Here is a 27,793-nt window from a genome sequence, read left to right on the forward strand (position 1 = left end):
ACAAAAAAAGTTGAATATCCATTGCGGGAAACGGGGTGGGGAATACCACCATTTTATACGATACAAAAATAAAATTAATCCCAAAAGGCCCCACCCTACTCCTTCAGTGATAATCCAAATCACATCCCTACACAGGCTCAAGGGCCTTTGCGGATGGAACATTTCCATCGACAGGATTCCTTGTAATGCCTCTGCTGTTAAATCCGAGTCCCAAAAAACTTTCAGCCGCGCTTACAACGATGCCTTTTTTCTAAGATTTCTTTATTTGCGCTGTGCGGTTTATAACTAATGCAATAAATGATACAAAGTCCACCTTTAACATGCAACATGTCAGGATCCTGTTGGCGAGTAACATTTACTGATGTCTCAACATAACCTCACATAACCCAAATATATGTACGAAGGGAGAGACTTCTTCAAATAACAAAATAATGAATGGAGTGGGTTTCCTCACTCCATCCACCATACGGGTCAGTCGGCATGCACCAACCACTGCATCTACTGTTCTCTCAGATAAGATAACTTCAGAACAAACTTCTTTTCCCCCCCCAAATTTTTTTTGGGGGGGACTCTTGTTCCATGTAGTGAATCTGTTATTCAATGCGTTTGCATGGGCTAACATTTTTTATCAAATACTTTTTTAATATATACAGTGCATTCGAAAAGTATTCAGATCCCTTAACTATCCACATTTTGTTACGTTAGTTTTATTCTAAAAATTGATTAAATCATTTTTTCTCATCAAGCTACACACAATACTCCATAATTATAAAGCAAAAACAGGTTTTTAGATTTTTTTTTGCAGAAATATCACATTTACATAAGTATTCGAGGCAGGTAGCCGGAAGGTTGCTAGATCGAATCCCTGAGCTCACAAGGTAAAAATCTGTCGTTCTGCCCCTGAACAAGGCACTTAACCCACTGTTCCTAGGCTGTCATTGTAAATATGAATTTGTTCTTAACTGACTTGCCTAGTTAAATATTCTTTTTTAAATTCAGACCCTTTACTAAGTACTTTGTTGAAGCACGTTTGGCAGCGATTACAGCCTCGAGTCTTCTTGGGTATAAGGCTACAAGCTTGGCACACCTGTATTTGAGGAGTTTCTCCCATTCTTCTCTTCAGATCCTCTCAAGCTCTGTCAGGATGGGGAGTGTCGCTGCACAGCTATTTTCAGGTCTCTACAGAGATGTTCGATCAAGGTCTGGCTGGGCCACTCAAGGACAAACAGATTTGTCCCAAAGCCACTCCTGCGTTGTCTTGGCTGTGTGCTTAGGGTCATTGTCCTGTTGGAAGGTGAACCTTCGCCACAGTCTGAGGTCCTGAGCACACTGGAGCAGGTTTTCATCAAGGATCGCCCTGTACTTTGCGCCGTTCATCTTTTTCCCTGAAAAACATCCCCGCAGCATGATGCTGCCAGCACGATACTTCACCGTAGGGATGGTGCTAGGTTTCCTCCAGATGTGACGCTTGGCAAAACATCATTTAGGTTCCTTTTGGCAAACTCCAAGCAGGCGGTCATGTGCCTTTTACTGAGGAGTGGCTTCCGTCTGACCACGCTACCATAAAGGTCTGATTGGTGGAGTGCTGGGTTAGGGTTAACAACAACGCTCTGTCAGAGTGACCATTGGGTTCTTAGTCACTTTGCTGACCAAGGCCCTTCTCCCCCGATTGCTGAGTTGGCCAGGCGGACAGCTCTAGGTGGTTCCAAACTTCTTCCATTTAATAATTATGGAGGACACTGTTCTTGGGGACCTTCAATGACACAGAAATGTTTTGGTACACTTCCACAGATCTGTGCCTCGACACAATCCTGTCTCAGAGCTCTATGGAAAATTCCTACAACCGCATGGCTTGATTTTTGCTCTGACATGCACTGTCAACTGTGCGATCTTATATAAACAGGTGTGTGGCTTTCCAAATCATGTCAAATCAATTGAATTTACCACAGGTGGACTCCAATCAAGTTATAGAAACATCTCAAGGATGATCAATGGAAACAGGATGGCCTGAGCTCAGTTTCGAGTCTCATAGCAAAGGGTCTGAATACTTATGTAAATAAGGTATGTTTTTTTTTATACATTTGCAAACATTTTAAAAACCTGTTTTCGCTTTGTCATTATGGGGTATTGTGTGTTGACTGACAAGGATTTTTATTTTTTTTTACTTAATCCTTTTTTTAATAAGGCTGTAACGAAACAAAATGTGGGGAAAGTCCTGCATCGTCTGTGTTTGGCCGGGGTAGGCCGTCATTGTAAGTAAGAATCTGTTCTTAACTGACTTGCCTAGTTAAATAAAGGTGCTTTTTTTTTTTTTTAAAGAAAGAAAGATCTGTTTGTCATGTATGATAGAAGAGGTTTAAAAACAACAGCTGCATATGCATTTTAGCCAAAACATATGGCATTCAATACAATCTTCTCTAAAAACAGTTGTACAATGGGCTCTACAATAAGATAACCAGTTTGGTGGGCTTGCATAATGTTGAATGCATTGGAATATATGATAACGAGCCTATAGGATTATAGAAAAAGCAGCTGGGTAAATGAATGTTAGTTTCAAATGCTAGATGTCCAGTGACTGAGTATATTTACGTGGTTAAATGATTAACATTCCTACTAAACTTCTAGAAGTTGACGGTGCCTACACCGTCCTCAGAACAGCATCAGTGTTGCAGTTCTTTACAAAACCAGTGCGCCTGGCACCTACTATTACACCCCGTTCAAAGGCACATCTTTTGTCTTGCCCATTCACCCTCTGAATGGCACGTCTCAATTGGCAAAAAATTCCTTCTTTAACCTCTCTTCTCCCCTTCATCTACACTGATTGTAATGGATTTAACAAGTGACATCAATAAGAGATTATAGATTTCACCTGGATTAACCTGGTCAGTCTATGTAATGGAAAGAGCAGGTGTTCATAATGTTTTGTACACTCAGTGTATATCAACTGCCGTGAAGAGCACAATCTTACAATGTTGCAGTCCAGAAATAAGAGCTTTAAATCTATGCCAAAAGCCTGGGCCTCTGATGGAGACTGTAGAACTGTCATCAATGCATGCTTCAGTATTCCCCCTTCTTTCTAGGAGCATTTGTGTGACCAGGCCCCATAGGCATATCGAAAGGATCCCACCCACCCTGGTCACCAATGTAACTGACCGATATAGAGAGAGACAATTGCCTTGTGTGGTCCAGAGACGAGATCTCTACCGTCTATGGCAAAAGCCTGGGCTACTAACAGGGACAATAGAATTCTCCCCACTGCATGTTACAATTGTAAAGTAATCTCTTTGTCACCTGTTAAACTAAATCTACATTGAATTTAGTCTTCGAGATGTCTCACAAGTCTTCAACTGGCAGCTTCATTAAATAGTACCCGCGACCGGGAGGTCCATGGGGCGACGCACTAACCCGCGTCCGGGTTAGGGAGGGTTTGGCCAATAGGGATATCCTTGTCTCATCGCGCTCTAGCGACTCCTGTGGCGGGCAAGGCGCAGTGCGCGCTGACCAGGTCGCCAGGTGCACAGTGTTTCCTCCGACACATTGGTGCGGCTGGCTTCCGGGTTGGATGCGCGCTGTGTTAAGAAGCAGTGTGGCTTGGTTGGGTTGTGTTTCGGAGGACGCATGGCTCTCGACCTTCGTCTCTCCCGAGCCCGTACGGAAGTTGTAGCGATGAGACAAGACAGTAACTACTAACAATTGGATACCATGAAATTGGGGAGAAAAAGGTGGGGTATTTTTTTAAATAATAATAAATAAACAAATAAATAGTTCCCGCAAAACACCAGTCTCAACGTCAACAGTGAGAGGTGACTCCGGGATGCTGGCCTTCTAGGCAGAGTTCCTCTGTCCAGTGTCTGTGTTCTTTTGCCAGTCTGAGAGATGGCTTTTTCTTTGCAACTCTGCCTGGAAGGCCAGCATACCTGTGTCGCCTCTTCACTGTTGACTTTGAGACTGGTGTTTTGCGGGTACTATTTACTGAAGCTGCCAGTTGAGGACTTGTGAGGTGTCTCTTTCTCAAACTAGACACTCTAATGTACTTATCCTCTTGCTCAGTTGTGCACCGGGGCCTCCCACTCCTCTTTCTATTCTGGTTAGAGCCAGTTTGCGCTGTTCTGTGAAAGGAGTAGTACACAGCGTTGAACGAGATCTTCAGTTTCTTGGAAATTTCTAGCATGGAATAGCCTTCATTTCTCAGAACAAGAATATACTGACCAGTTTCAGAACAAAGGTCGTTGTTTCTGGCCATTTTGAGCCTGTAATCGAACCCACAAATGCTGATGCTACAGATACTCAACTAGACTAAAGAAGGACAGTTTATTTGCTTCTTTAATCAGCACAACCATTTTCAGCTGTGCTAACATAATTGCAAAATGGTTTTGTAATGATCAATTAGCCTTTTTAAAATGATCAACTTGGATTAGCTAATACAACGTGCCATTGGAACACAGGAGTGATAGTTGCTGATAATGGGCTTCTGTACGCCTATGTAAACATTCCATTAAAAAAAGCTGCCGTTTCCAGCTACAATAGTCATTTACAACATTAACAATGTATACACTGTATTTCTGATCAATTTGATGTTATTTTAATGGACAAAAAAAATGTGCTTTTCTTTCAAAAACAAGGACATTTCTAAGTAACCCCAAACTTTTGAACGGTAGTGTACATTCAGTAATCTTCCTCTGATTTGTCATCCTGAGGGTCCCAGAGATAAAATGTAGCATAGTTTTGTTTGATCAAATCCATTTTTATGTTCAAATGTAGGAACTGGGGTCTACAGTTTGACCCCACGGCTGTCTCTGGCTCCACACACCCCCCTCCCGGCCATCTAGATGTGTGAAAGTTGGTGTATAAGCTAATGATCCATCATTTATGACTTTCCTGGGGGTGTGTAAACGTACATTTTTTATTACCATAGCATTTTTGTTTGTTCTCTATAGTTACATTTTCAAGTATATATCAATTGACCAATTCGGCACATTTGGGCAATCTTCTGGCAGAATTGATACAAAATATTGTATTCTTGTTGTATAGTAACTAGCTACCTAGCAAGCTAGATACGTTACAGTTGCTGCATTCTAATTTGGGAGTAATAGTAAACACCAGTGGTGTTTAGTACCTAGATACGGAGAACTTGATTGGCAGACGTGATTAGCAGAGATGGTACCTGGATAGTAGTGATGGGCATTCCGAATCTTTCTGTGAGCTGGCTCATTTGGCTCTGTTCACACAAAAGAGCCGGATCATTTGTCTCCCAAACGATTTGTCGTTCAAAATGCTTCCGAATTTACCTAGAACCATGAAAAAAAAAAAGCTAATCTCCAATGTCAGATCGTGAAATGCGAGTTCAAATACATTACCTTGCCAAATTGTACCAGATTGAGGCGCTCCCCCCACAATGTATTGTTTCTGCAGTGAGGATTCACCTTCTTTAGATAATTATTTTGTAACTTTTCTGCAGAACAACGTTGTTTTCAGCTCAAACTGCAGTGGTAGCAGTATGCAAATCAGGGAACTAAATGAAAGGCTCTTTCACCAATGTGATTCTGTTCCCGACCTTCAACAAAAAGATCTGTTCAAAAAGAGCTATTTGTTCATGAATGACCCATCACTACTGGATAGTACACAAGTTTTGATTGGTTTAAATCATGGGGAACACTGTTATTTTACCCACCCATAACATATACTATCGCCGCATTGACCAGAGTTATATAAATGTAATTTCTGAAGTGGATTATCCCTTTAAAGGTAAATTCCGATTGAGTGGTCATCTGCAGCGTTTGTAATGCGATCTCTGTGACCGAGGTTACATTGCATAGCCATGGTTTTGCAGTTAGGGTGCATAACTGAAAAGGGTCGATGTTAAGGGAATTTTTATCAATGATGACTAATTATGTATACATTTCAATCAGGACTGACTAATCAGAATACTATTATGTTACTGTATATGTATGAATTTTCTTTTTAATCCTAGTACTGAATATAATATGTGTAAATATAATTAAGAATTAGAACAATGACTGTCTGTTCCTTGGTAGAAATTAATGAACTATATCGCCAGACTGGCTAGAATGCTTATCTACACAGGCTGACCTTGGCTCTAGGCGAAGTGGGAAGGCATGAGAACTAGAGCCTTTCTACCAGTGTCAAGAAGAGACGGAACATTTAGAAAACGCTGATGTCATTTTCAGTTTATAACCTGTGGTAAAATGTGTAATGAGCAGTACTCTCGAGAATAAACGCAGCTGGTTGATTTCAAAGGCTGGTCTCTGTCCATTTTATACCAATAAGGGTCTTACAATCCCTTATGAATTGACAGAGTGATTAATTTTAATTGGTTATTAAAACAGAGGAATTTAATTCCTGCAACAGCCGATGAGATTGAATCCCGGCCTTACTTTGGAAGTGTTTATCCTTGTGAAACCTCTACTAGCCTACTGTACTCTACTGCCTATATGTTGCAAGCAAAAAATGTCTCGTCGCATATACTGTATTTCCATGATGTATGACCATGTTTCCTTCCCTTCAGCTAAATAATAAAACATTATTCCCAAAGCAGTTCCAGGTTTGGCAAGATAACTGAGATGTGTAAATATCAGTTAAAGAACCAAGGACTGCCAAGACCCAAACACAGCATACTGTACCATCATTCATTCATATATCTTTATGTACATATTCTTTATCCCCTTACACTTGTGTCTATAAGGTAGTAGTTTTGGAATTGTTAGCTAGATTACTAGTTGGTTATTACTGCATTGTCGGAACTAGAAGCACAAGCATTTCGCTACACTCGCATTAACATCTGCTAACCATGTGTATGTGACAAATAAAATTTGATTTGATTTATTATGCATAGAGACAGATAGAGAACTCTATTGCCCAAAAGCCAGATTTTGTGTAACCGATGTGAAATGGCTAGCTAGTTTGCGGGGTGCGCGCTAATAGCGTTTCAATTGGTGACATAACTCGCTCTGGAACCTTGAAGTAGTTGTTCCCCTTGCTCTGCAAGGGCCATGGCTTTTGTGGAGCGATGGGTAACAATGCTTTGAGGGTGGCTGTTGTCGATGTGTGCAGAGGGTCCCTGGTTCGAGCCCAGGTACGGGCGAGGAGAGGGACGGAAGCTATACTGTTACATTTGCATGGGCAGTGTTATTGAGGACTTTCACCATTTTGAACTAGTCAACTGGGAAGGACTTCCTATGGGTTAAGGAAGGATCACAAAATTCCATCCAGGTCACCGGGAGGGATCAGCCCATAGAGAATGCTAGAGAAAGCATCCCTATATAGTTCCCATTATGGTGTCTGTAAGCACACGGGAAGAACCATTCAGGCAGTCTTCATTTCAAAGTAGTCAATTTGTCATGATTAGCTAATCCCTCCTGATGACCCGGTTGGGCATGACTACAACAGGATTAGTGGGATGGAACAGCCAATAAAGTTGGAAGTACCACCCAGGTGACTACATACAAATAGGGGAAGCACTCAATAGCACTGCCCATGCTAAAACTGCCTTTTGGCCACTAGAGGCATCTATCAATCTCTATGGATCATCAAAATAATTATACTTGTGTGTGAACATTCCACAACTGCAGGTGGCAGTAAATCACAAACCTTGGCTTTGTACCTGCTCAAACAACACACTTCAGGTGGCAGTATGCACCCTTTAAGTTAGTTTACCAATTCATAGATGTAGAAGAAAACTGACTACTTCAAAATGGAGATGGTCTCAGTGGCGCTGCCTATGCTCTCACAGATGCCATAATGGGAGAGATATCCCCTGCAATTTATCCAGAACGCCATAATCGGACAGATACACAGATGTTGACTACTTCAAGATGGAGCCCACCTGGTGTTCAACCTTCCAAAGTTCTCCCATGTCACCCTGCTCCTTCGCACAGTTCCTCCACTGGCTTTCAGTCAAAGCGTGCATGCACTACAAGACCATGGTGCTATACCTAAACCTTGAGCCACCTTTGATCTCTTGGCCCTTATGACTGAGAAGTTGTTGTCCCCTCTAGCTCACTAAGGGCTGGATTCAATCCATATCGCAGAAGAACCGTGTTAATATGTAAAGGTAATTTGCGATTGAGCTGACATATGCAGTGTTTGCGTGAATGCGGTCTCCACAACCGCTGGAACATTGCCTTTAATTGTCAATTGCCCTATTAAGCGGATTTTCAGCGCTACGGATTGAATAGTGTGATAAGTCGATCTGGATGAGAACACTGCTAAATTACAAATGTACATTTAGATACTAAGATGCGATGCCTAAGTCTATAGTATCAATATTAACCCGTGGAGAAAGATGGAGGTTTAATTGATTGGTACATTACATTTATTTTAATCAAACAAGTGCAACAAACATGTGTTTCATAACCGGCTGCCCACAACATACTAGTTTAAAGTGGTTCCACACTGATAATTGAACAGGTTCCAGAAAAGTACAGCATATAGGGACAGAGGTGAGATCCACAGAATACTTCACACATACTTCATTTTGTGAATTCTGTGCTCCTCTGTTGGATATGGAGGTTTCAAAGATCAAATGAAAGATGACATTTATGGAAAAAGGATGAAAATTGTCTTGTTTGGTTATGTTTAACACCGATCTGCTTACTTAGTAAGGTACATTGATCAGAACAAAGCTAATTCAAATGGACTATACAATAGACACTGAACTCCAATATTTATTATACTTTTATTTGCAACATTCTAAACTTGCCCTACTAAATAAGAACCTGCTTTCATATATGAAGCAACCCCTAGTGTTATGAAAACAAGTGCTATTAGTTCTCACACAACATATTAAATCTGTTACTTTCATTAGGAAAGCCTGTAAAAGAGCAATGGAATAAAAAGGGCAGTGGGAAATGTCTGTCAAGATAATATAAAAGAAATAAAGGCTACAACTGCAGAATGTTTGGTATTTTCCCTTGACAAGGCATAGTGAAGAATCCAGAGCACGTTGAACATTCAAAATGCACTAAGCTGAGCCTGATATTACAGAGAGCTACAGGTTTCTTTCCTATAGAACACCATGATCCAGTGGTCCTGTTGGAAGAGACTCTTGCAACAGTTTCATTAAAACTTATTTACATTAATTTACAAAATATTTCATTGGCTTATCTACAGTAGAACTGCAAAATAATAGTGCAAATAAAAGACTCCAAAGCTGGATCATGAGCAAGAGTCCTTGATCCCTCAAAGAACTAGCACTTTACAAAATAAGTATAAAGCATCAATTCCTTTAGCATTCATTGTCTCCGGTGTGCCAAGAGTTATCCTAATAAATCCAAGCTTTTCAGATTCACGTCACAATAACAGAATTAAGACTCATCAATGACTAGAGCGAAACTTGGTGAAAGCCCATTGATTCTCATTGAACCAGATGTTCATGAGCTATAGGATAGGTTCAACACATCTGCAACCTGGTCTATCAAACCAGTGGTGGCCTTTGATGGTGTGACTTACATATAAAGACCTTGTGGGTCTTGTATGGAAATGTATGCACTCACTACTGTAAGTTGCTCTGGATAAGAGCATCAACTAAATTACAAATGTTTTGTTTATCTTAACAGATATGATTTCCTTCAATTCCCCCCCCCCCCCCCCAGAGGTGGCAAAATTGGCTTTGTGAGGCAAGTTCACCCAGAAAAGCAGCGACCCTACATATGGGTGAATTTTAACATGAGAATGTTGCAATGAGTTATATCAGGATCAGACTAGGAGTGATTTGTGAAGTACACTGGAAACATACAAGTAATCAAGTTAGGCCACTCCTTAAGCACAAGCTTCCAAATGGAAGTGAACCAATAGATTCTTCATCGGGAGGTTTCTAATCATCATGTGATATCCATATCCTTTTAAAGTATATGGACCATTCCCGGTGTTTGGGAGGGTGGTAGATTCACAGCAGCCATTTTTCTGTGACTCCTTCCTTCTCAATGAAGCAGGAGGAGACTGAGGTAAAGTAGAAGACTTGGCACTGAAAAAGACACCGCAAAAATACATTTCTTTATACACTGATAATAACCATCTGCCCAGCATTTTTTTTTTTACAAAACCAACATGGTGGACCTGTGGAGCACAAACTGGATAAATCTGTTGGACTTTGACACATATCATCACTGAACAGCTGCCACAACATGTCAGCTTGAAGCCAAGTTTGAGATCATTATGTTTCAGTTCAACGTTCAAAAAGTCATCATTTCTCACCATTCCAAATAAACATTTTGCATTATTCTAATTAATTCTCAATCACCCATCTTTCCTTATTGTCTCAAATTAAATCAAAATGTATGCTCATAAACGCTGTCTGAGTTTTTAGTGGCCACATTTCCTGAGTAGCCACCGAGAGCTGTAACACAAAAACTCTAGTAATCATGACTATTTCTAGATGACCAGGTAGCCAAGCCCTCACAAAACCACCAGCTTTGCCCAATGCCCACCACCTGAGCGACTTCGCCGGCAAGTAACCTAACAGTTAAGAGCGTTGGGCCAGTAACCACCAGCTATATTGCTCGTTCTGTGCGTGATTTCCTGCAATCCAGGAATGTCAGTGTTCTGCCACAGCCAGCAAAGAGCCAGGATCTCAATCCCATTAAGCACGTCTGGGACCTCTGATGTTGGACTGTAATAGACTATAGTCTCTTCCTTGACTGATATTGTTATCCACATTGCTCGTCATAAAAAAATTAAAAGAATCTGCTGAAACTTACCAAGTACACCTCCAAAACTGCCTACTATTTTCCCAGCATTGTCTGTAAATAAACAAACAGAAGGAAGGTGACATGAATTTGCAGTGAAGCTGAAATCACCAAAATACGACTTGAAATCAAAGAGAAAATCATATAGCTACAACAAAAAGATGAAAAGCAACTGGGTGATCGCTTACTGTTGGTGTCTGGGGTTGTATGAGTGGCGTCAGGTACACGATCGGTTACATAAAAAAGAGAGAGAGAACACACAGATTTAACAATTACTAAATACAGAATACGGATGTTGGATAAAACAAATGAAATAATGTAGTGAAAGAATGAGGTGGTGTTAGTGGCTTGGCATGCCGGTGAAGAAACTAGTGTTACACTTCAACACATTCAACACATTATTTCCGTGTTAGAGGCCATGAGCTCACACAGCTCAAGGTAGGATTCAGCCGTTTGTGAGGACAGAGTGAGGATAACTTCATGCATTTGATATGGGTTAAGATTTTCTCCATGACCACTTGACAGGTACATTGTTACATATATTCAGATCACAATCAATCCTTTGTTTCAGGTGAAGGAGAGTCTGATGGAGAAAAGACACCATAAACTACCACTGGATGCCGTCCAGATTACATTTGAATGTATAATTCAAGTGTCAATGGAAGTTTAGACAAATAACTAGGGGAATTTAGTGAGCATACTAGGCTGTGTATACCACACAGAACCAATGACGATTCTTCACCTCAGCCAGAGACTGACATTAACTTGGTGTTAAGGTCATTCAAAAGCCTCAGACTATTACCACAAAGGATCAAAGGTTAGGCTAATACAATGAGTTAATGTGTTCGGTGACAAAGTGTTGGCATAATATCTTCTCTCTGTCAACACTAAAACAAATATGTGAAGGTTATTCAGCTGTACAAAAGGCACTCTGATCAAATCAAAGTTTATTTGTCATGTGCGCCGAATACAACAGGTGTAGACCTTACAGTGAAATGCTTACTTACAGGTTCTAACCAATAGTGCGAAAAAAAGTGTGTGGGTGTGTGGGTAAGTAATGAAATAAAACAGTAAAAATAAATGTGAAAATAACAGTAGCAAAGCTATATACAGACACCTGTTAGTCAGGCTTATTGAGGTAGTATGTACATGTAGGTATGGTTAATGTGACTATGCATATACACTGCTCAAAAAAATAAAGGGAACACTTAAACAACACAATGTAACTCCAAGTCAATCACACTTCTGTGAAATCAAACTGTCCACTTAGGAAGCAACACTGATTGACAATAAATTTCACATGCTGTTGTGCAAATGGAATAGACAACAGGTGGAAATTATAGGCAATTAGCAAGACACCCCCAATAAAGGAGTGGTTCTGCAGGTGGGGACCACAGACCACTTCTTTGTGCAAGGAGGAGGACTGCCAGAGCCCTGCAAAATGACCTCCAGCAGGCCACAAATGTGCAAGTGTCTGCTCAAACGGTCATAAACAGACTCCATGAGGGTGGTATGAGGGCCCGACGTCCACAGGTGGGGGTTGTGCTTACAGCCCAACAACGTGAAGGACTTTTGGCAATTGCCAGAGAACACCAAGATTGGCAAATTCCACACTGGAGCACCCCAGAGGTGCGTGCTCAGGCTCCCTGTTTACCCACAGGGTCATCTGCAAACTTAATGATGGTGTTGGAGTCGTGCCTGGCCATGCAGTCGTGGGTAAACAGGGAGCCTGAGCACGCACCTCTGGGGTGCTCCAGTGTTGAGGATCAGCATGGCAGATGTGTTGCTACCTACCCTCACCACCTGGGGGCGGCCCGTCAGGAAGTCCAGGATCCAGTTGCAGAGGGAGGTGTTTAAGTCCCAGGTTCCTTAGCTTAGTGATGAGCTTTGAGAATACTATGGTGTTGAAGGCTGAGCTGTAGTCAATGAACAGCATTCTCACATAAGTGTTCCTTTTGTCCAGGTGGGAAAGGGCAGTGTGGAGTGCAATAGAGATTGCATCATCTGTGGATCTGTTTGGGCGGTATGCAAATTGGAGTGTCTAGGGTTTCTGGGATAATGGTGTTGATGTGAGCTATTACCAGCCTTTCAAAGCACTTTGGACGTGAGTGCTACGGGTCTGTAGTCATTTTGGCAGGTTGCCTTAGTGTTCTTGGGCAAAGGCACTATGGTGGTCTGCTTGGAACATGTTGGTATTACAGACGCAATCAGGGACATGTTGAAAATGTCAGTGAAGACACCTGCCAGTTGGTCAGCACATGCCCGGAGCACACATCCTGGTAATCCGTCTGGCCCCGCAGCCTTGTGTAGGTTATACTCACGTCGGTTACAGAGAGCGTGATCACACAGTCGTCCGGAACAGCTGATGCTCTCATGCATGCCTCAGTGTTGCTTGCCTCAAAGCGAGCATAGAAGTGATTTAGCTCGTCTGGTAGGCTTGCATCACTGGGCAGCTTACGGCTGTACTTCCCTTCGTAGCCTGTAATAGTTTGCAAGCCCTGCCACATCCGACGAGTGTCGGAGACGGTGTAGTATGATTCAATCTTAGCCCTGTATTGACGCTTTGCCTTTTTGATGGTTCGTCGCAGGGCATAGCGGTATTCCTTGTAAGCTTCCGGGTTAGAGTCCCGCACCTTAAAAGCAGCAGCTCTACCCTTTAGCTCAGTGTGAATGTTGCCTGTAATCCATGGCTTCTGGTTGGGGTATGTACGTACAGTCACTGTGGGGACGACGTCCTCGATGCACTTATTGATAAAGCCAGTGACTGATGTGGTGTATTCCTCAATGTCATCTGAAGAATCCCGGAACATGTTCCAGTCTGTGATAGCAAAACAGTCCTGTAGTTTAGCATCTGCTTCATCTGACCACTTTTTTTACATAACGAGTCACTGGTGCTTCCTGCTTTAATTTTTGCTTGTAAGCAGGAATCAGGAGGATAGAGTTGTGGTCGGATTTACCAAATGGAGGGCAAGGGAGAGCTTTGTACGCGTCTCTGTGTGTGGAGTACAGGTGATCTAGATTTTTTTTCCCTCTGGTTGCACATTAAAAAATTGATAGAGATTTGGTAGAACTGATTTAAGTTCCCCTGCATTAAAGTCTCCGGCCACTAGGAGCGCCGCCTCTGGGTGAGTGGTTTCCTGTTTGCTTATTTCCTTATACAGCTGACTGAGTGTGGTCTTAGTGCCAGCATCTGTTTGTGGTGGTAAATAAACAGCCACGAAAAGTATAGCTGAGAACTCTAGGCAAGTAGTGTGGCCAGCTGTTGTTTACAAATATGCACAGACCACCACCCCTCGTCTTACCGGAGTGTGTGGTTCTATCCTGCCGATGCAGCGTATATCCTGCTAGCTGAATATCCATGTCGTCATTCAGCCACGATTTAGTGAAACATAGGATATTACAGTTTATGTCCCGTTGGTAGGATATTCGTAATCGTACCTCATCTAATTTATTGTCCAATGATTGCACATTGGCGAGTAATATTAACGGTAACGGCAGCTTTCCTACTTGACTTCTCCGGGTAGGCTAGGTAATGCTATGGAGAAGAACATGAGGGGTCAGAAGCAAAGCCATTGCTCGGCTATATACAGTACACCGAGTGTACAAAACATTGAGTCGCACCCCCTTTAACCATCAGCATAGGTTCTACAACATGTTGAAAGCGTTCCACAGGGATGCTGGTCCATAGCTGGTCCATATTGACTCCAATGCTTCCCACAGTTGTCAAGTTGGCCGGTTGTCCATTGGGTGGTGGACCATTACACACGGGAAACCCACTGTTCCTAGGCCGTCATTGAAAATAAGAATTTGTTCTTAACTGACTTGCCTAGTTAAATAAAGGTAAAATAAAATAAAACTGTTGAGTGTGAAAACACAGTAGTGTTGCAGTTCTTGACACACTCAAAACGATGCGCCTGGCACCTACTACCATACCCCATTCAAAAGGCACAAATATTTTGTCTTGCCCATTCACCATCTGAATGGCACACATACAGAATCTGTCTCAATGCTTAAAAATCCTTTAAACGTTCTCCTCCCATTCATATACACTGAAGTGGATTTAACAGGTGAAATCAATAAGGGATCATAGCTTCCACCTGGATTCACCTGGTCAGTCATGGAAATATCAGTTTATTAGGTACACCCATTAGTACCAGGTCAGACCCCCCTTTGACTCCAGAATAGCCTGAATTATTCGGGACATTATACAAAGTGTCGGAAACATTCCACAGGGATGTTGGTCCATGACGAAGCGACAGCATCACGCAGTTTCTGCAGACTGGGCGGCGGCACATTCATGCTGCCGGTTTCATTTAATCCCAAAGCTGCTCTAATGGGTTGAGGTCTGCGGACTGCACAGGCAACTCAAGTAAACTGAACAAACTCATGTTCCAGGCAATGTTTTTCCACTCCTCAATTATCCAGTGTTGGTGATCACGTGCCTCCTCTTGTTTTTAGCTGATAAGAGTTGGACCTGGTGTGGTCGCCTGCTGCAATAGCCCATCCGTGACCGATGAGTTGTGTCTGTCCGAGATGCCGTTCTACATACCACTGTTGTACTGCCATTATTTGCTTGTTGCCTGCCTGTTAGCTTACATGATTCTTGCCATTCTCCTTCAACCTCCCTCATCAGCAAGCTGTTTTCGCCCACATGACTGCCGCTGACTGGATGTTTTTTTGCACGTAGCACCATTCTTGATAAATCCTAGACACTGTTGTGCGTGAAAAGCCTAGTGCGGGAGAAGCCCGGCTACCGTTTCTTAGATACTGGATCCGGCACACCTGGCACTGACGATCATACCACGCTCAGTCGCATTGGTCACTCGTTTTACCCATTCTAAATGTTCAATCGAACAGTAACCGAATGCCTCGATGCCTGCTTTATATAGCAAGCCACGTGACTCACTATCTATAGGAACAATCCTTTTTCGTGACTGGGTGGTACCAAATAAACAAAGTGAGTGATTTTTATATATATAAAAAACAAACAGATTAGGATTGTGCCAAGCATTATCAAAACACTCTTACTGTGGACATCTTAGTAGCCGCAGTAGTGGGGTTTGTTGTAGTCAAAAGGGCTATAAAGAAATTACATATACAGTTGAAGTCAGAAGTTAACATACACCTTAGCCAAATACATTTAAACGCAGGTTTTCATGTTCATTTCTGACATTTAAAATCAGAGTAAAAATTCCCTGTCATACAGGCTGACCACCGCTTGTGTCGTGTGTTCTGCAAAATAAAGTTAGAAATCTATATTATTAAATTATTATGCACACGCTAATGAGCATCTGCGTTGCCAAGGCCTAAAATAGAAGACAAAATGCATTTATGCACGATGGCGTACGCGTGCAGCCGGATTGGATTCCGTGATAAGTCAGTTAGGATCACCACTTTATTTTAAGAATGTGAAGTGTCAGGATAATAGGAGAGTGAATTATGTATTTCAGCTATTATTTCTTTCATCACATTCCCAGTGGGTCAAAAGTTTATATACACTCAATTAGTATTTGGTAGCATTGCCTTTAAATTGTTTAACTTGGGTCAAACGTTTCGGTTAGCCTTCCACAAGCTTCCCACAATAAAATGGGTGAATATTGGCCCAATCCTCCTGACAGAACTGTTGTAACTGAGTCAGGTTTGTAGGCCTCTTTGCTCGCACACGCTTTTTCAGTTCTGCCCAGAAATGTTCTATGGGATTGAGGTCAGGGCTTTGTGATGGCCACTGTAATACCTTGACTTTGTTGCCCTTAAGCCATTTTGCCACAACTTTGGAAGTATGCTTGGGGTTATTGTCCATTGAAGACCCATTTGCGACCAAGCTTTAACTTCCTGACTGATGTCTTGAGATGTTGCTTCAATATATCCACATCATTTTCCTCCTCGTGATGTCATCTATTTTGTGAAGTTCACCAGTCCCTCCTTCAGCACGCACCCCCACAACATGATGCTGCCACCCCCGTGCTTCACGGTTGGGATGGTGTTCTTTGGCTTGCAAGCTTCCGCTTTATCCTCCATAACGATAGTCATTATGGCCAAACAGTTATATTTTTGTTTCATAAGACCAGAGGACATTTCTCCAAAAATACAATCTTTGTCCCCATGTCCCCTTTTTTTAATGGCGGGTTTGGAGCAGTGGCTTCTTCCTTGCAAAGCGGACTTTTAGGTTATGTCAGTATAGGACTCGTTTTAATGTGGATATAGATACTTTTGTACTCGTTTCCTCCGGCATCTTCACAAGATCCTTTGCTGTTGTTCTGCGATTGATTTGCACATCGCACCAAAGTACAATCTATATGAGACAGAAGGCGTCTCCTTCCTGAGTGGTATGACGGCTGCATGGCTATGGTGTTTATACTTGCATACTATTGTTTGTACAGATGAACGTGGTGTTTGGAAATTGCTCCCATGGATGAACCAGACTTGTGGTCTACATTTTTTTTTTTTTCTGAGGTTGTGGCTGATTTCTTTTAATTTTCCCATGTCACGCAAAGAGGCACTGAGTTTGAAGGTAGGCCTTGAAATACAGCCACAGGTACACCTCCAATTGACATGGCAGAGTAAACTTAGCGTATGTAAAGTTCTGACCCACTGGAATTGTGATAGAGTGAATTATAAGTGAAATAATCTGTCTGTAAACAATTGTTGGAAGAATTGTGCCATGCACAAAGTAGATGTCCTGACCGACTGGCCAAAACTATAGTTTGCTAACAAGAAATTTGTGGAGTGGTTGAAAACGCGTTTTAATGACTCCAACCTAAGTGTATGTAAACTTCCGACTTCAACTGTAATTAGGCCACTAACTATTATTGTCCGGTCTGTCATAACACGTTCCTGTTATGATCTCTTAAATGCTTTAATGAGCCAGTGTGGTCCAAGGAGTAGAATGGTGTTGGACCCAATAGCTAGTCCATCACAAATAAAGTGTAAAAAGGGAAGATAAATACCAGAGGTTGCTATGCACAGGCATGCATATGGAGAAAACAACTACCATGAACACTAACACATGTACCATCTTTTCTTATCAAAAACACCTCAACGTGTTTATGAGTAGAGGTCAATTCCATAAAAAAAAAGACAGTTTGCTGACACATTGGTATTCCCGTCATAAACACCAAATGATGCAAAATATCTGAGCTAAAATATTAGGCTAAAGTGTTAAATAACAAACAGTGAAATCAGTCTTACCTTTGCATGTTGGGTAAGGAGCTGACCAGCCTTCTATTTCACAGGTCAGACTGGCTTGTCCCTCCATCTCATATCCAGCATTACACCTATACGTCACAAAAGACATGTACGTATAGGGGGGACGGCCGTCAATCCGAACACCATTCTCAACAACAGGAGGAGGACATGACACCACTGCAGACGTAAACAAACATGTGTCATTAGCTGCTGTTTTGAGGTGACCAACATGACAAAAGTATATTATTTATTGGTTTTAGACTACTTGAAGCAATAAACAATGTTGTTATAATCACCCATTTATGAATAATGCAACTAATCATTATCTATCAAATAAATAGGGTAGATTCTATTGAAACCTACTTCCTCTGAGCTTAATGTTGCATCATGGTTATTAGATTAGGCCTACACATTAAACATGCTTTAGACTGCTTGCCTGTCTCATGCACATCTGTGATAATGTTTGATTTTATTAAGCTAGATTCTGTGATATTTACACATTTGTCTTTCAGAGGAGGTCATCTGGAACTTGATCATGACTGTGTGGTGGAGGAAAAAAGTGGAAGCCCAAATAGATTTTATCAGTGTAAGCAACTTGTGTCAAACTCATTCCATGGGAGGCTGAATGTCTGCGGGTTCTCCTCCCTTGTACTTGATTGATGAATTAAGGTCACTAGTTAGTAAGGAACTCCCCCTCATCTGCTCATCTTAATTAAAAGGAAAACCAGTAGGCCCTCCATGGAGTGAGTTTGACACCCCTGGTGTAAGCAGTTCATTATTGTTTTATTAACAATCATACTTATAAAAACAGGGGAAAAGGAAAGCTTTCAACATACTTTTACACTCCGGTGGAGCTGGCTGGAATTCTCCATTCTCACTGCAGGTTATGTATTTAGTTCCAACCAGAGTGTAATCCTTCTCACAGTCATATTGCACTACACTTCCATAGTCATACGTATCATCAGGTGGGACAACAGGCCCACCGTTGACAATGTTTGGGGGCTTTCCACACTTCACCACTGCAGATTAGAGCACAACAGCAGTTATGAAGAGATGACTCAGGCACATGCACAGAACTGTTATTTTCACTTGACACGCTCCTTCAGATTACCAACCTTCACATACAGGAACTCTGCCATCCCAGCCTCCATCCATACAGGTCCTTACACCGCTGCCCACAAGCACATAGCTGAAATATAGAAAGATTAGACAATACGAGACACTTTTTACAACTTTGCTTTCAGGATAGTAAGGGTTACAACAGAGACTGTTCACAGCTCACAGCTTCAAAGTTTGATTAAGGCCTATTTGGAAAAATCACTAAATTAGGCCAAAAAATGGACAGCTTTGTGAAAATGTTGACATGTTAATTCTAAAAAAATAAAATAAAACATTGAATAACATCTAAGACTGAAGAAAGCACTGACCCAGTGTTACAGGTAGCAACTACCTGGTCTCCAAACAAGATCCCCTCAGAGAGATTAAACTGGCCGTTCATCACTTCTCCTGGGCTGCCACACGACTTCCCTGAAACAACCATAGAGAAAACCAGTCAGACTTTCAAAATGACAGTGAGAAAGAGTTGAATGTTAGCACAAAACAGGTTAGAATTCCAGGCTAGTATTTCAATTAGATTTAAAAATGGGCAATGAATATATCAAGTTGAGTGGGTAAGTAAAAACTGGAAATATTTACAAGAATATGGCACAACTTTCCAGAACAAAAATAAATAGACGATTATATTACTTTCGCATTTCAGTTTCACTTCACTCCACACGCCAGCAGTACAGGTGACTGGCGGAGACCGTCCTGTACTGGCATATCCAATTGCACACTGAAAAGTGACATTTGCGCCATCTACAAATGTCTCTTGCGTGATGAAGGCATCTGACAAAACCATGTTTGGTCCTCCTATGGGTTTGGAACAGTTTTTAGCTGAAAGAGGTGGAGACAAAATTTAGTTCATGTTAATGACCAAGGTGAACAAATACAGGAGACAGTCTTACAGGCTGACTACACCGCTTGTCACATGCGCTGCAAAATAAATGTTGAAATCTATATTATTCAATAATTATGCGCGCGCCAACGAGCATCTGCATTGCCAAGGCCTAAAACAGAAGTCCGTTCTATTTGTGACGCAGATCGCTCTGCAAATCCTGCATCTTCCATTTCCGCATTGGTTTATAGAAGCAGATGGCACGTGCCATCTCATTGGTTATACCCACGTGGGTGACTGAAAGACGAACGAGGTCAGTGGCGGTAATGAACCGAATTTATTAAAGATGCCAATCACAATATAAAGTCAAGGGAAGAAAAAGCCTGGAAGGAGGAGAAATGACTAGAAACGAGTCGGTTGATCGTTATGTGTAGATTAATTGGCGGAGTAGAGGACCTTGTGCATTTCAGGTAAAATAACAACTAAATGTTTATATCCCAGGACAAATTAGCTAGCTAAATAGGACAAATTTGCTAGCAAGTGCAAGCTAGCCATCTAAATTGCCATAAATATTTAATGTTTTTTGACCTGTCCCCAAATGAATATAATTGGTTCAGAGTTTGTTTTGATATATTTTAACCTGCGCATCATGATCACGATTGATGTGTGTGGGGGGGGGGGCGCAAAATGCATTTATGCATGATGGCGCACGCACGCGTGCAGCCGGATTGGATTCCGTGATAGGATCACCACTTTATTTTAAGAATGTGAAGTATCAGGATAATAGGAGAGTTAATTGTGTATTTCAGCTATTATTTCTTTCATCACATTCCCAGTGGGTCAAAAGTTTATATACACTCAATTAGTATTTGGTAGCATTGCCTTTAAATTGTTTAACTTGGGTCAAACGTTTCGGTTAGCCTTCCACAAGCTTCCCACAATAAAATGGGTGAATATTGGCCCAATCCTCCTGACAGAACTGTTGTAACTGAGTCAGGTTTGTAGGCCTCTTTGCTCGCACACGCTTTTTCAGTTCTGCCCAGAAATGTTCTATGGGATTGAGGTCAGGGCTTTGTGATGGCCACTGTAATACCTTGACTTTGTTGTCCTTAAGCCATTTTGCCACAACTTTGGAAGTATGCTTGGGGTTATTGTCCATTGAAGACCCATTTGCGACCAAGCTTTAACTTCCTGACTGATGTCTTGAGATGTTGCTTCAATATATCCACATCATTTTCCTCCTCGTGGTGCCATCTATTTTGTGAAGTTCACCAGTCCCTCCTGCAGCAAGCACCCCCACAACATGATGCTGCCACCCCCGTTCTTCACGGTTGGGATGGTGTTTTGGCTTGCAAGCCTCCCCCTTTTTCCTCCAAACATAACGATGGTCATTATGGCCAAACAGTTCTATTTTTTGTTTCATCAGACCATTTCTCCAAAAAGTACAATCTTTGTCCCCATGTCCCCTTTTTTTAATGGTGGTTTTGGAGCAGTGGCTTCTGCCTTGCAAAGCAGACTTTTAGGTTATGTCAGTATAGGACTCTTTTTAATGTGGATATAGATACTTTTGTACTCGTTTCCTCTGGCATCTTCACAAGGTCCTTTGCTGTTGTTCTGGGATTGATTTGCACTTTTTGCACCAAAGTACAATCATCTATATGAGACAGAAGGCGTCTCCTTCCTGAGCGGTATGAGGGCTGCGTGGTCCCATGGTGTTTATACTTGCGTACTCTTGTTTGTACAGATGAATGTGGTACCTTCAGGCGTTTGGAAATTGCTCCCAAGGATGAACCGGACTTGTGGTCTACATTTTTTTTTCTTCCTGAGGTCGTGGCTGATTTCTTTTGATTTTCCCATTATGTCACGCAAAGAGGCACTGAGTTTGAAGGTAGGCCTTGAAATACAGCCACAGGTACACCTCCAACTGACTCAAATGATGTCAATTAGTCTATCAAAAGCTTCTAAAGCCACGACACAATTTTCTGGAATTTTCCAAGCTGTTTAAAGGCACAGCAACTTAGTGCATGTAAAGTTCTGACCCACTGGAATTGTGATAGAGTGAATTATAAGTGAAATAATCTGTCTGTAAACAATTGTTGGAAGAATTGTGCCATGCACAAAGTAGATGTCCTGACCGACTGGCCAAAACTATAGTTTGTTAACAAGAAATTTGTGGAGTGGTTGAAAACGCGTTTTAATGACTCCAACCTAAGTGTTTGTAAACTTCCGACTTCAACTGTAATTAGGCCACTAACTATTATTGTCCGGTCTGTCATAACACTTTCCTGTTATGATCTCTTAAATGCTTTAATGAGCCAGTGTGGTCCAAGGAGTAGAATGGTGTTGGACCCAATAGCTAGTCCATCACAAATAAAGTGTAAAAAGGGAAGATAAATACCAGAGGTTGCTATGCACAGGCATGCATATGGAGAAAAACAACAACTACCATGAACACTAACACATGTACCATCTTTTCTTATCAAAAACACCTCAATGTGTTTATATGAGTAGAGGTCAATTCCATTAAAAAAAGACAGTTTGCTGACACATTGGTATTCCCGTCATAAACACCAAATGATGCAAAATATCTGAGCTAAAATATTAGGCTAAAGTGTGTTAAATAACAAACAGTGAAATCAGTCTTACCTTTGCATGTTGGGTAAGGAGCTGACCAGCCTTCTATTTCACAGGTCAGACTGTCTTGTCCCTCCATCTCATATCCAGCATTACACCTATACGTCACAAAAGACATGTACGTATAGGGGGGACGGCCGTCAATCCGAACACCATTCTCAACAACAGGAGGAGGACATGACACCACTGCAGACGTAAACAAACATGTGTCATTAGCTGCTGTTTTGATGTGACCAACATGACAAAAGTATATTATTTATTGGTTTTAGACTACTTGAAGCAATAAACAATGTTGTTATAATCCCCCATTTATGAATAATGCAACTAATCATTATCTATCAAATAAATAGGGTAGATTCTATTGAAACCTACTTCCTCTGAGCTCAATGTTGCATCATGGTTATTAGATTAGGCCTACACATTAAACATGCTTTAGACTGCTTGCCTGTCTCATGCACATCTGTGATAATGTTTGATTTTATTAAGCTAGATACTGTGATATTTACACATTTATCTTTCAGAGGAGGTCATCTGGAACTTGATCATGACTGTGTGGTGGAGGAAAAAAGTGGAAGCCCAAATAGATTTTATCAGTTTAAGCAACTTGTGTCAAACTCATTCCATGGGAGGCTGAATGTCTGCGGGTTCTCCTCCCTTGTACTTGATTGATGAATTAAGGTCACTAGTTAGTAAGGAACTCCCCCTCATCTGCTCATCTTAATTAAAAGGAAAACCAGTAGACCCTCCATGGAGGGTGAGTTTGACACCCCTGGTGTAAGCAGTTCATTATTGTTTTATTAACAATCATACTTATAAAAACAGGGGAAAAGGAAAGCTTTCAACATACTTTTACACTCCGGTGGAGCTGGCTGGAATTCTCTATTCTCACTGCAGGTTATGTATTTAGTTCCAACCAGAGTGTAATCCTTCTCACAGTCATATTGCACTACACTTCCATAGTCATACGTATCATCAGGTGGGACAACAGGCCCACCGTTGACAATGTTTGGGGGCTTTCCACACTTCACCACTGCAGATTAGAGCACAACAGCAGTTATGAAGAGATGACTCAGGCACATGCACAGAACTGTTAATGTTATTTTCACTTGACACGCTCCTTCAGATTACCAACCTTCACATACAGGAACTCTGCCATCCCAGCCTCCATCCATACAGGTCCTTACACCGCTGCCCACAAGCACATAGCTGAAATATAGAAAGATTAGACAATACAAGACACTTTTTACAACTTTGCTTTCAGGATAGTAAGGGTTACAACAGAGACTGTTCACAGCCCTGATCAAAATAGTAATGACAGATAATACGCCTGAAATTGAAAGACTTTTTGTTTAGCTTTTAGGGAGGGGAAGTTTGATTAAGGCCTATTTGGAAAAATCACTAAATTAGGCCAACAAATGGACAGCTTTGTGAAAATGTTGACATGTTAATTCTAAAAAAATAAAATAAAACATTGAATAACATCTAAGACTGAAGAAAGCACTGACCCAGTGTTACAGGTAGCAACTACCTGGTCTCCAAACAAGATCCCCTCAGAGAGATTAAACTGGCCGTTCATCACTTCTCCTGGGCTGCCACACGACTTCCCTGAAACAACCATAGAGAAAATCAGTCAGACTTTCAAAATGACGGAGTGAGAAAGAGTTGAATTTTAGCACAAAACGGGTTAGAATTCCAGGCTAGTATTTCAATTAGATTTAAGGATGGGCAATGAATATATCAAGTTGAGTGGGTAAGTAAAAACTGGAAATATTTACAAGAATATGGCACAACTTTCCAGAACAAAAATAAATAGACGATTATATTACTTTCGCATTTCAGTTTCACTTCACTCCACACGCCAGCAGTACAGGTGACTGGCGGAGACCGTCCTGTACTGGCATATCCAATTGCACACTTAAAAGTGACATTTGCGCCATCTACAAATGTCTCTTGCGTGATGAAGGCATCTGACAAAACCATGTTTGGTCCTCCTATGGGTTTGGTACAGTTTTTAGCTGAAAGAGGTGGAGACAAAATTGAGTTCATGTTAATGACCAAGGTGAACAAATACAGGAGACAACACTTTCAATTCAACCCACAAACTGTAGTAGTGTAAGCGACAAACTACCATCTGTAGAAAGAGAGAGATACAAAGAAATAGGATTCTGATTCTATACAGATATGACCCCACCTTGAACAGTGAGAACAGTCAAGGCCAGCTGGACCATCCATATCGTCAAGGACCAACAGACGTTAGAGGGCTGCATGACGTCTTTTCTGTAACAAGCAGCACACAATTTCCTGGTTTGCTTGTTCTGTACTGTTCGTTTTGCCAGATGCCTACCTAAGCGTATCAACTTCTCACAATATCCACTAGCCGACTATCCACTAGCGACTAGCGTGCCGATACGAGCTCTGGCGTCACAAATTTAAGTTATCAAAAACGAGATTTCAGCACCCAAATAATAGCACACATTATTATATGTGACGTCGGAGTTTCAGTCCACCCACATTTGTCGCCACTCAACTCCATTTTAAATTGTTGCGTTTGATCGGCTAGGTAAATATCCACTTGCCTTAATCACACTGCTGGCAAGGAAATACACATATCACTCACAATAAGGTTTGCCAAATGTTAACGAACGTTACTGGACTCTGGGACCTAGCTAGCCCAATAATGTACTCATAAGGAGCCTACAGTTATTCCTTAAAGCCTTTACTGCTTAAAGGAGTAGTTCGCTATTTTAAAGCTTGATGTTAGATGACTCCTCACTCTGAAAGTAGTCTATGGGCCAGGAGAAACTAACCCATGGTTTAGTTCTTTATACAGCCATTACAAACTTCAGCTAACTTCAGCCAACCCTAGATAAAAATCAATGGAAGTGATGGGGGGCATGTGAGCATGTTGTGTTATGGCCAAATCACCTTAAAAAAGGTCCATCAAACCAAATAGAGAGTTGATTTTAGGTAATTGACATGTTTCTCATGATCACTTCTATTGATTTTAGCTAGCAGTTGCTAACGTTTGCAATGGTGGTTTAAAAACAATTGTACCACGAATTACAGTTTCTCCTGGTCCATAGGGTAAGGAACCATCTAACAGTTGTAAAATTGTGAACTTGTCAAGGACTTTGCATGTTATTTCCAAAACATCCAAATACTACAAAATGTGAATCGATTCTAAACTGCGATAACGTTACGGTTCTAAAAACATAAAGTCCTTTACTTTCATATTACAAATGCAAAATATACACTTAGTTAACTGGCTTTATCACATTTGCAGCCGACAGCATTTTTTCCAGTTACAACACAGACATTAAGAGAATGCTAGAACGCTAATTAGCCTTTTTTTGTAAACACATGCTGTAAAATGGAGATATGTTCGTGTGGGAACTCTGACCCTATTAAAAGGTGTGTAGTAATTGAACCGTTTTATTATTTCTAGCTGTCATGAAATATAGTTCAGACTGGTCTCAGACTAGACGTAACATAGTATAATCAAGGACACTCAAATTAATATTGTAATGACCCTGGTTTATATGAGGCAGAGTCGATTTCCGCTCTTATAAACCCAGGGTCGTTACAATACTCATGTGAGTGTCCTTGATTAAACTATGTTACGTCTAGTCTGAGACCAGTCTGAACTATCTTTCATGACAGCTAGAAATAATAAATATGTTACGATTGGTATGGTTACATATGATAGAAGGTTACTTAAGGCAAGCGTGTTGGGTGTTCGAATCTCATCATGGACAACACCCGCAGCTTCGCAACTACTTAGTATTTTGGATAACCCTTCCTCTAATCCCGAGAGCTAGCTAACACTAGCAGTAACCACCTAACTAACGTTAGCCACAACAAATGGGAATTTGTAACATATGTTTCGCAAAAAAAAATACTGTACCACTGCAAATGAGTAACATATTGTACGAAACGGGTGATTGACGTTCACAAATGAATACATACCATAAGAAAAGTAACATAATACTAAAGAAACTCTCGTAGATTTATGTAAAGAATCATATGAAATGCCCACGTTGGATAGCTACGTTCCTTATGTTTTAAAAACGGTACCGCAAACGATCACATCGAGCGTCTGGGAAGAAGATACCACATACTGTACTGTTTTTGAAGATACCTTAATCAAAAAGCAATAAAGGTAGGTCGCGTCTATGAATGGGGTAGGACCACCTAGCTAACTAGAAAGCAGGGCAAATTGTAGCTGAATCTCTAGCTACCGTGTTTGCGTACATGGCACTTTCTAGAATAATTTACAATAATTATCAGCGTTATTTGGAAAAATCTTACCTTATTGTTCAAATGGTCTGTAGGCTTTCTTCACCTTGAAACTATGTCTGCCTGGCTAGCAACATGACGTTTGTGTTACACCTGTGTTTAAGGGCATTGCTCCTCCCTGTCAGGAGCAAGGGGCCGTGTCCTTAATAAAGAGACAGTAAGCAAGCAATTCATTTTTTTATATATATATTTTTTAAATGGAACCTTTATTTAATTAGGCAAGTCAGTTAAGAACAAATTCTTATTTACAACGATGGCAGAATCCGGACGACGCTGGGCCAATTGTGCACCGTCCTAGGGGACTCCTAATCACGGCCGGATGTGATGCAGCCTGGATTCGAACCAGGGACTACAGTGACACCTCTTGCACTGAGATGCTGGTGCCCATTTCGATTTGGGGAGAAAGGGCAGTGGGCACAAAAAGGCATAGCACATAAAAACACAAATAGAAGTGATTGTCAGGGCGGTGGGAGACTCCCCAAACATATGGAAGAAGGTACTCTGGTCAGATGAGAGTTGAGCTTTTTTGGCCATCAAGGAAAACGCTATGTCTGGCACAAACCCAACACCTCTCATCACCCCGAGAATACTATCCCCAAAGTGAAGCATGGTGGTGGCAGCATCATGCTTTGGGGATATTTTTCATCACCAGGGTCTGGGAAACTGGTCAGAATTGAAGGAATGATGGATGGCGGTAAATACAGGGAAATTCTTGAGGGAAACATGTTTCAGTCTTGCAGAGATTTGAGACTGGGACAGAGGTTCACCTTCCAGCAGGACAATGACCCCAAGCATACTGCTAAAGCAACACTTGAGTTGTTTAAGGGGAAATGTCTTGGAATGGCCGAGTCAAAGCCCAGACCTCAATCCAATTGATAATCTGTGGTATGAATTAAAAATTGCTGTACACTAGCAGGAACACATCCAACTTGAAGGAGCTGTAGCAGTTTTGCCTTGAAAAGTGGGCCAAAATCCCAGTGGCTAGATGTGCCAAGCTTATAGAGACATATCCCAAGAGACTTGCAGCTGTAATTGCTGC

General features: G+C 41.4%; 1 protein-coding gene across 1 annotated transcript; it reads right to left on the bottom strand.

Annotated features, from left to right (window-relative positions):
* Nucleotides 1-8,314: 8,314 nt before the first annotated feature.
* LOC110532575 (C4b-binding protein alpha chain) lies at nt 8,315-26,899 on the bottom strand. The gene is made up of 16 exons (XM_090185819.1): nt 26,767-26,899; nt 24,650-24,735; nt 24,285-24,473; nt 23,964-24,063; nt 23,591-23,664; nt 23,306-23,488; nt 22,471-22,644; nt 19,635-19,823; nt 19,316-19,415; nt 19,004-19,077; nt 18,725-18,907; nt 17,892-18,065; nt 15,724-15,781; nt 10,892-11,082; nt 10,716-10,757; nt 8,315-9,982 (listed from the first exon to the last, which is right to left on the bottom strand). Exons 2-16 carry the CDS (start codon nt 24,723-24,725, stop codon nt 9,939-9,941), a joined length of 1,851 nt encoding a protein of 616 aa, XP_090041945.1. The 5' UTR covers nt 24,726-24,735; nt 26,767-26,899; the 3' UTR covers nt 8,315-9,938.
* Between the last annotated feature and the right edge of the window lie 894 nt (nt 26,900-27,793).

This window comes from Oncorhynchus mykiss, chromosome 9 (genome assembly GCF_057628025.1).
Source record: "Oncorhynchus mykiss isolate SJ-2025 chromosome 9, ASM5762802v1, whole genome shotgun sequence".
NCBI classification, from domain to species: Eukaryota; Metazoa; Chordata; class Actinopteri; order Salmoniformes; family Salmonidae; genus Oncorhynchus; species Oncorhynchus mykiss.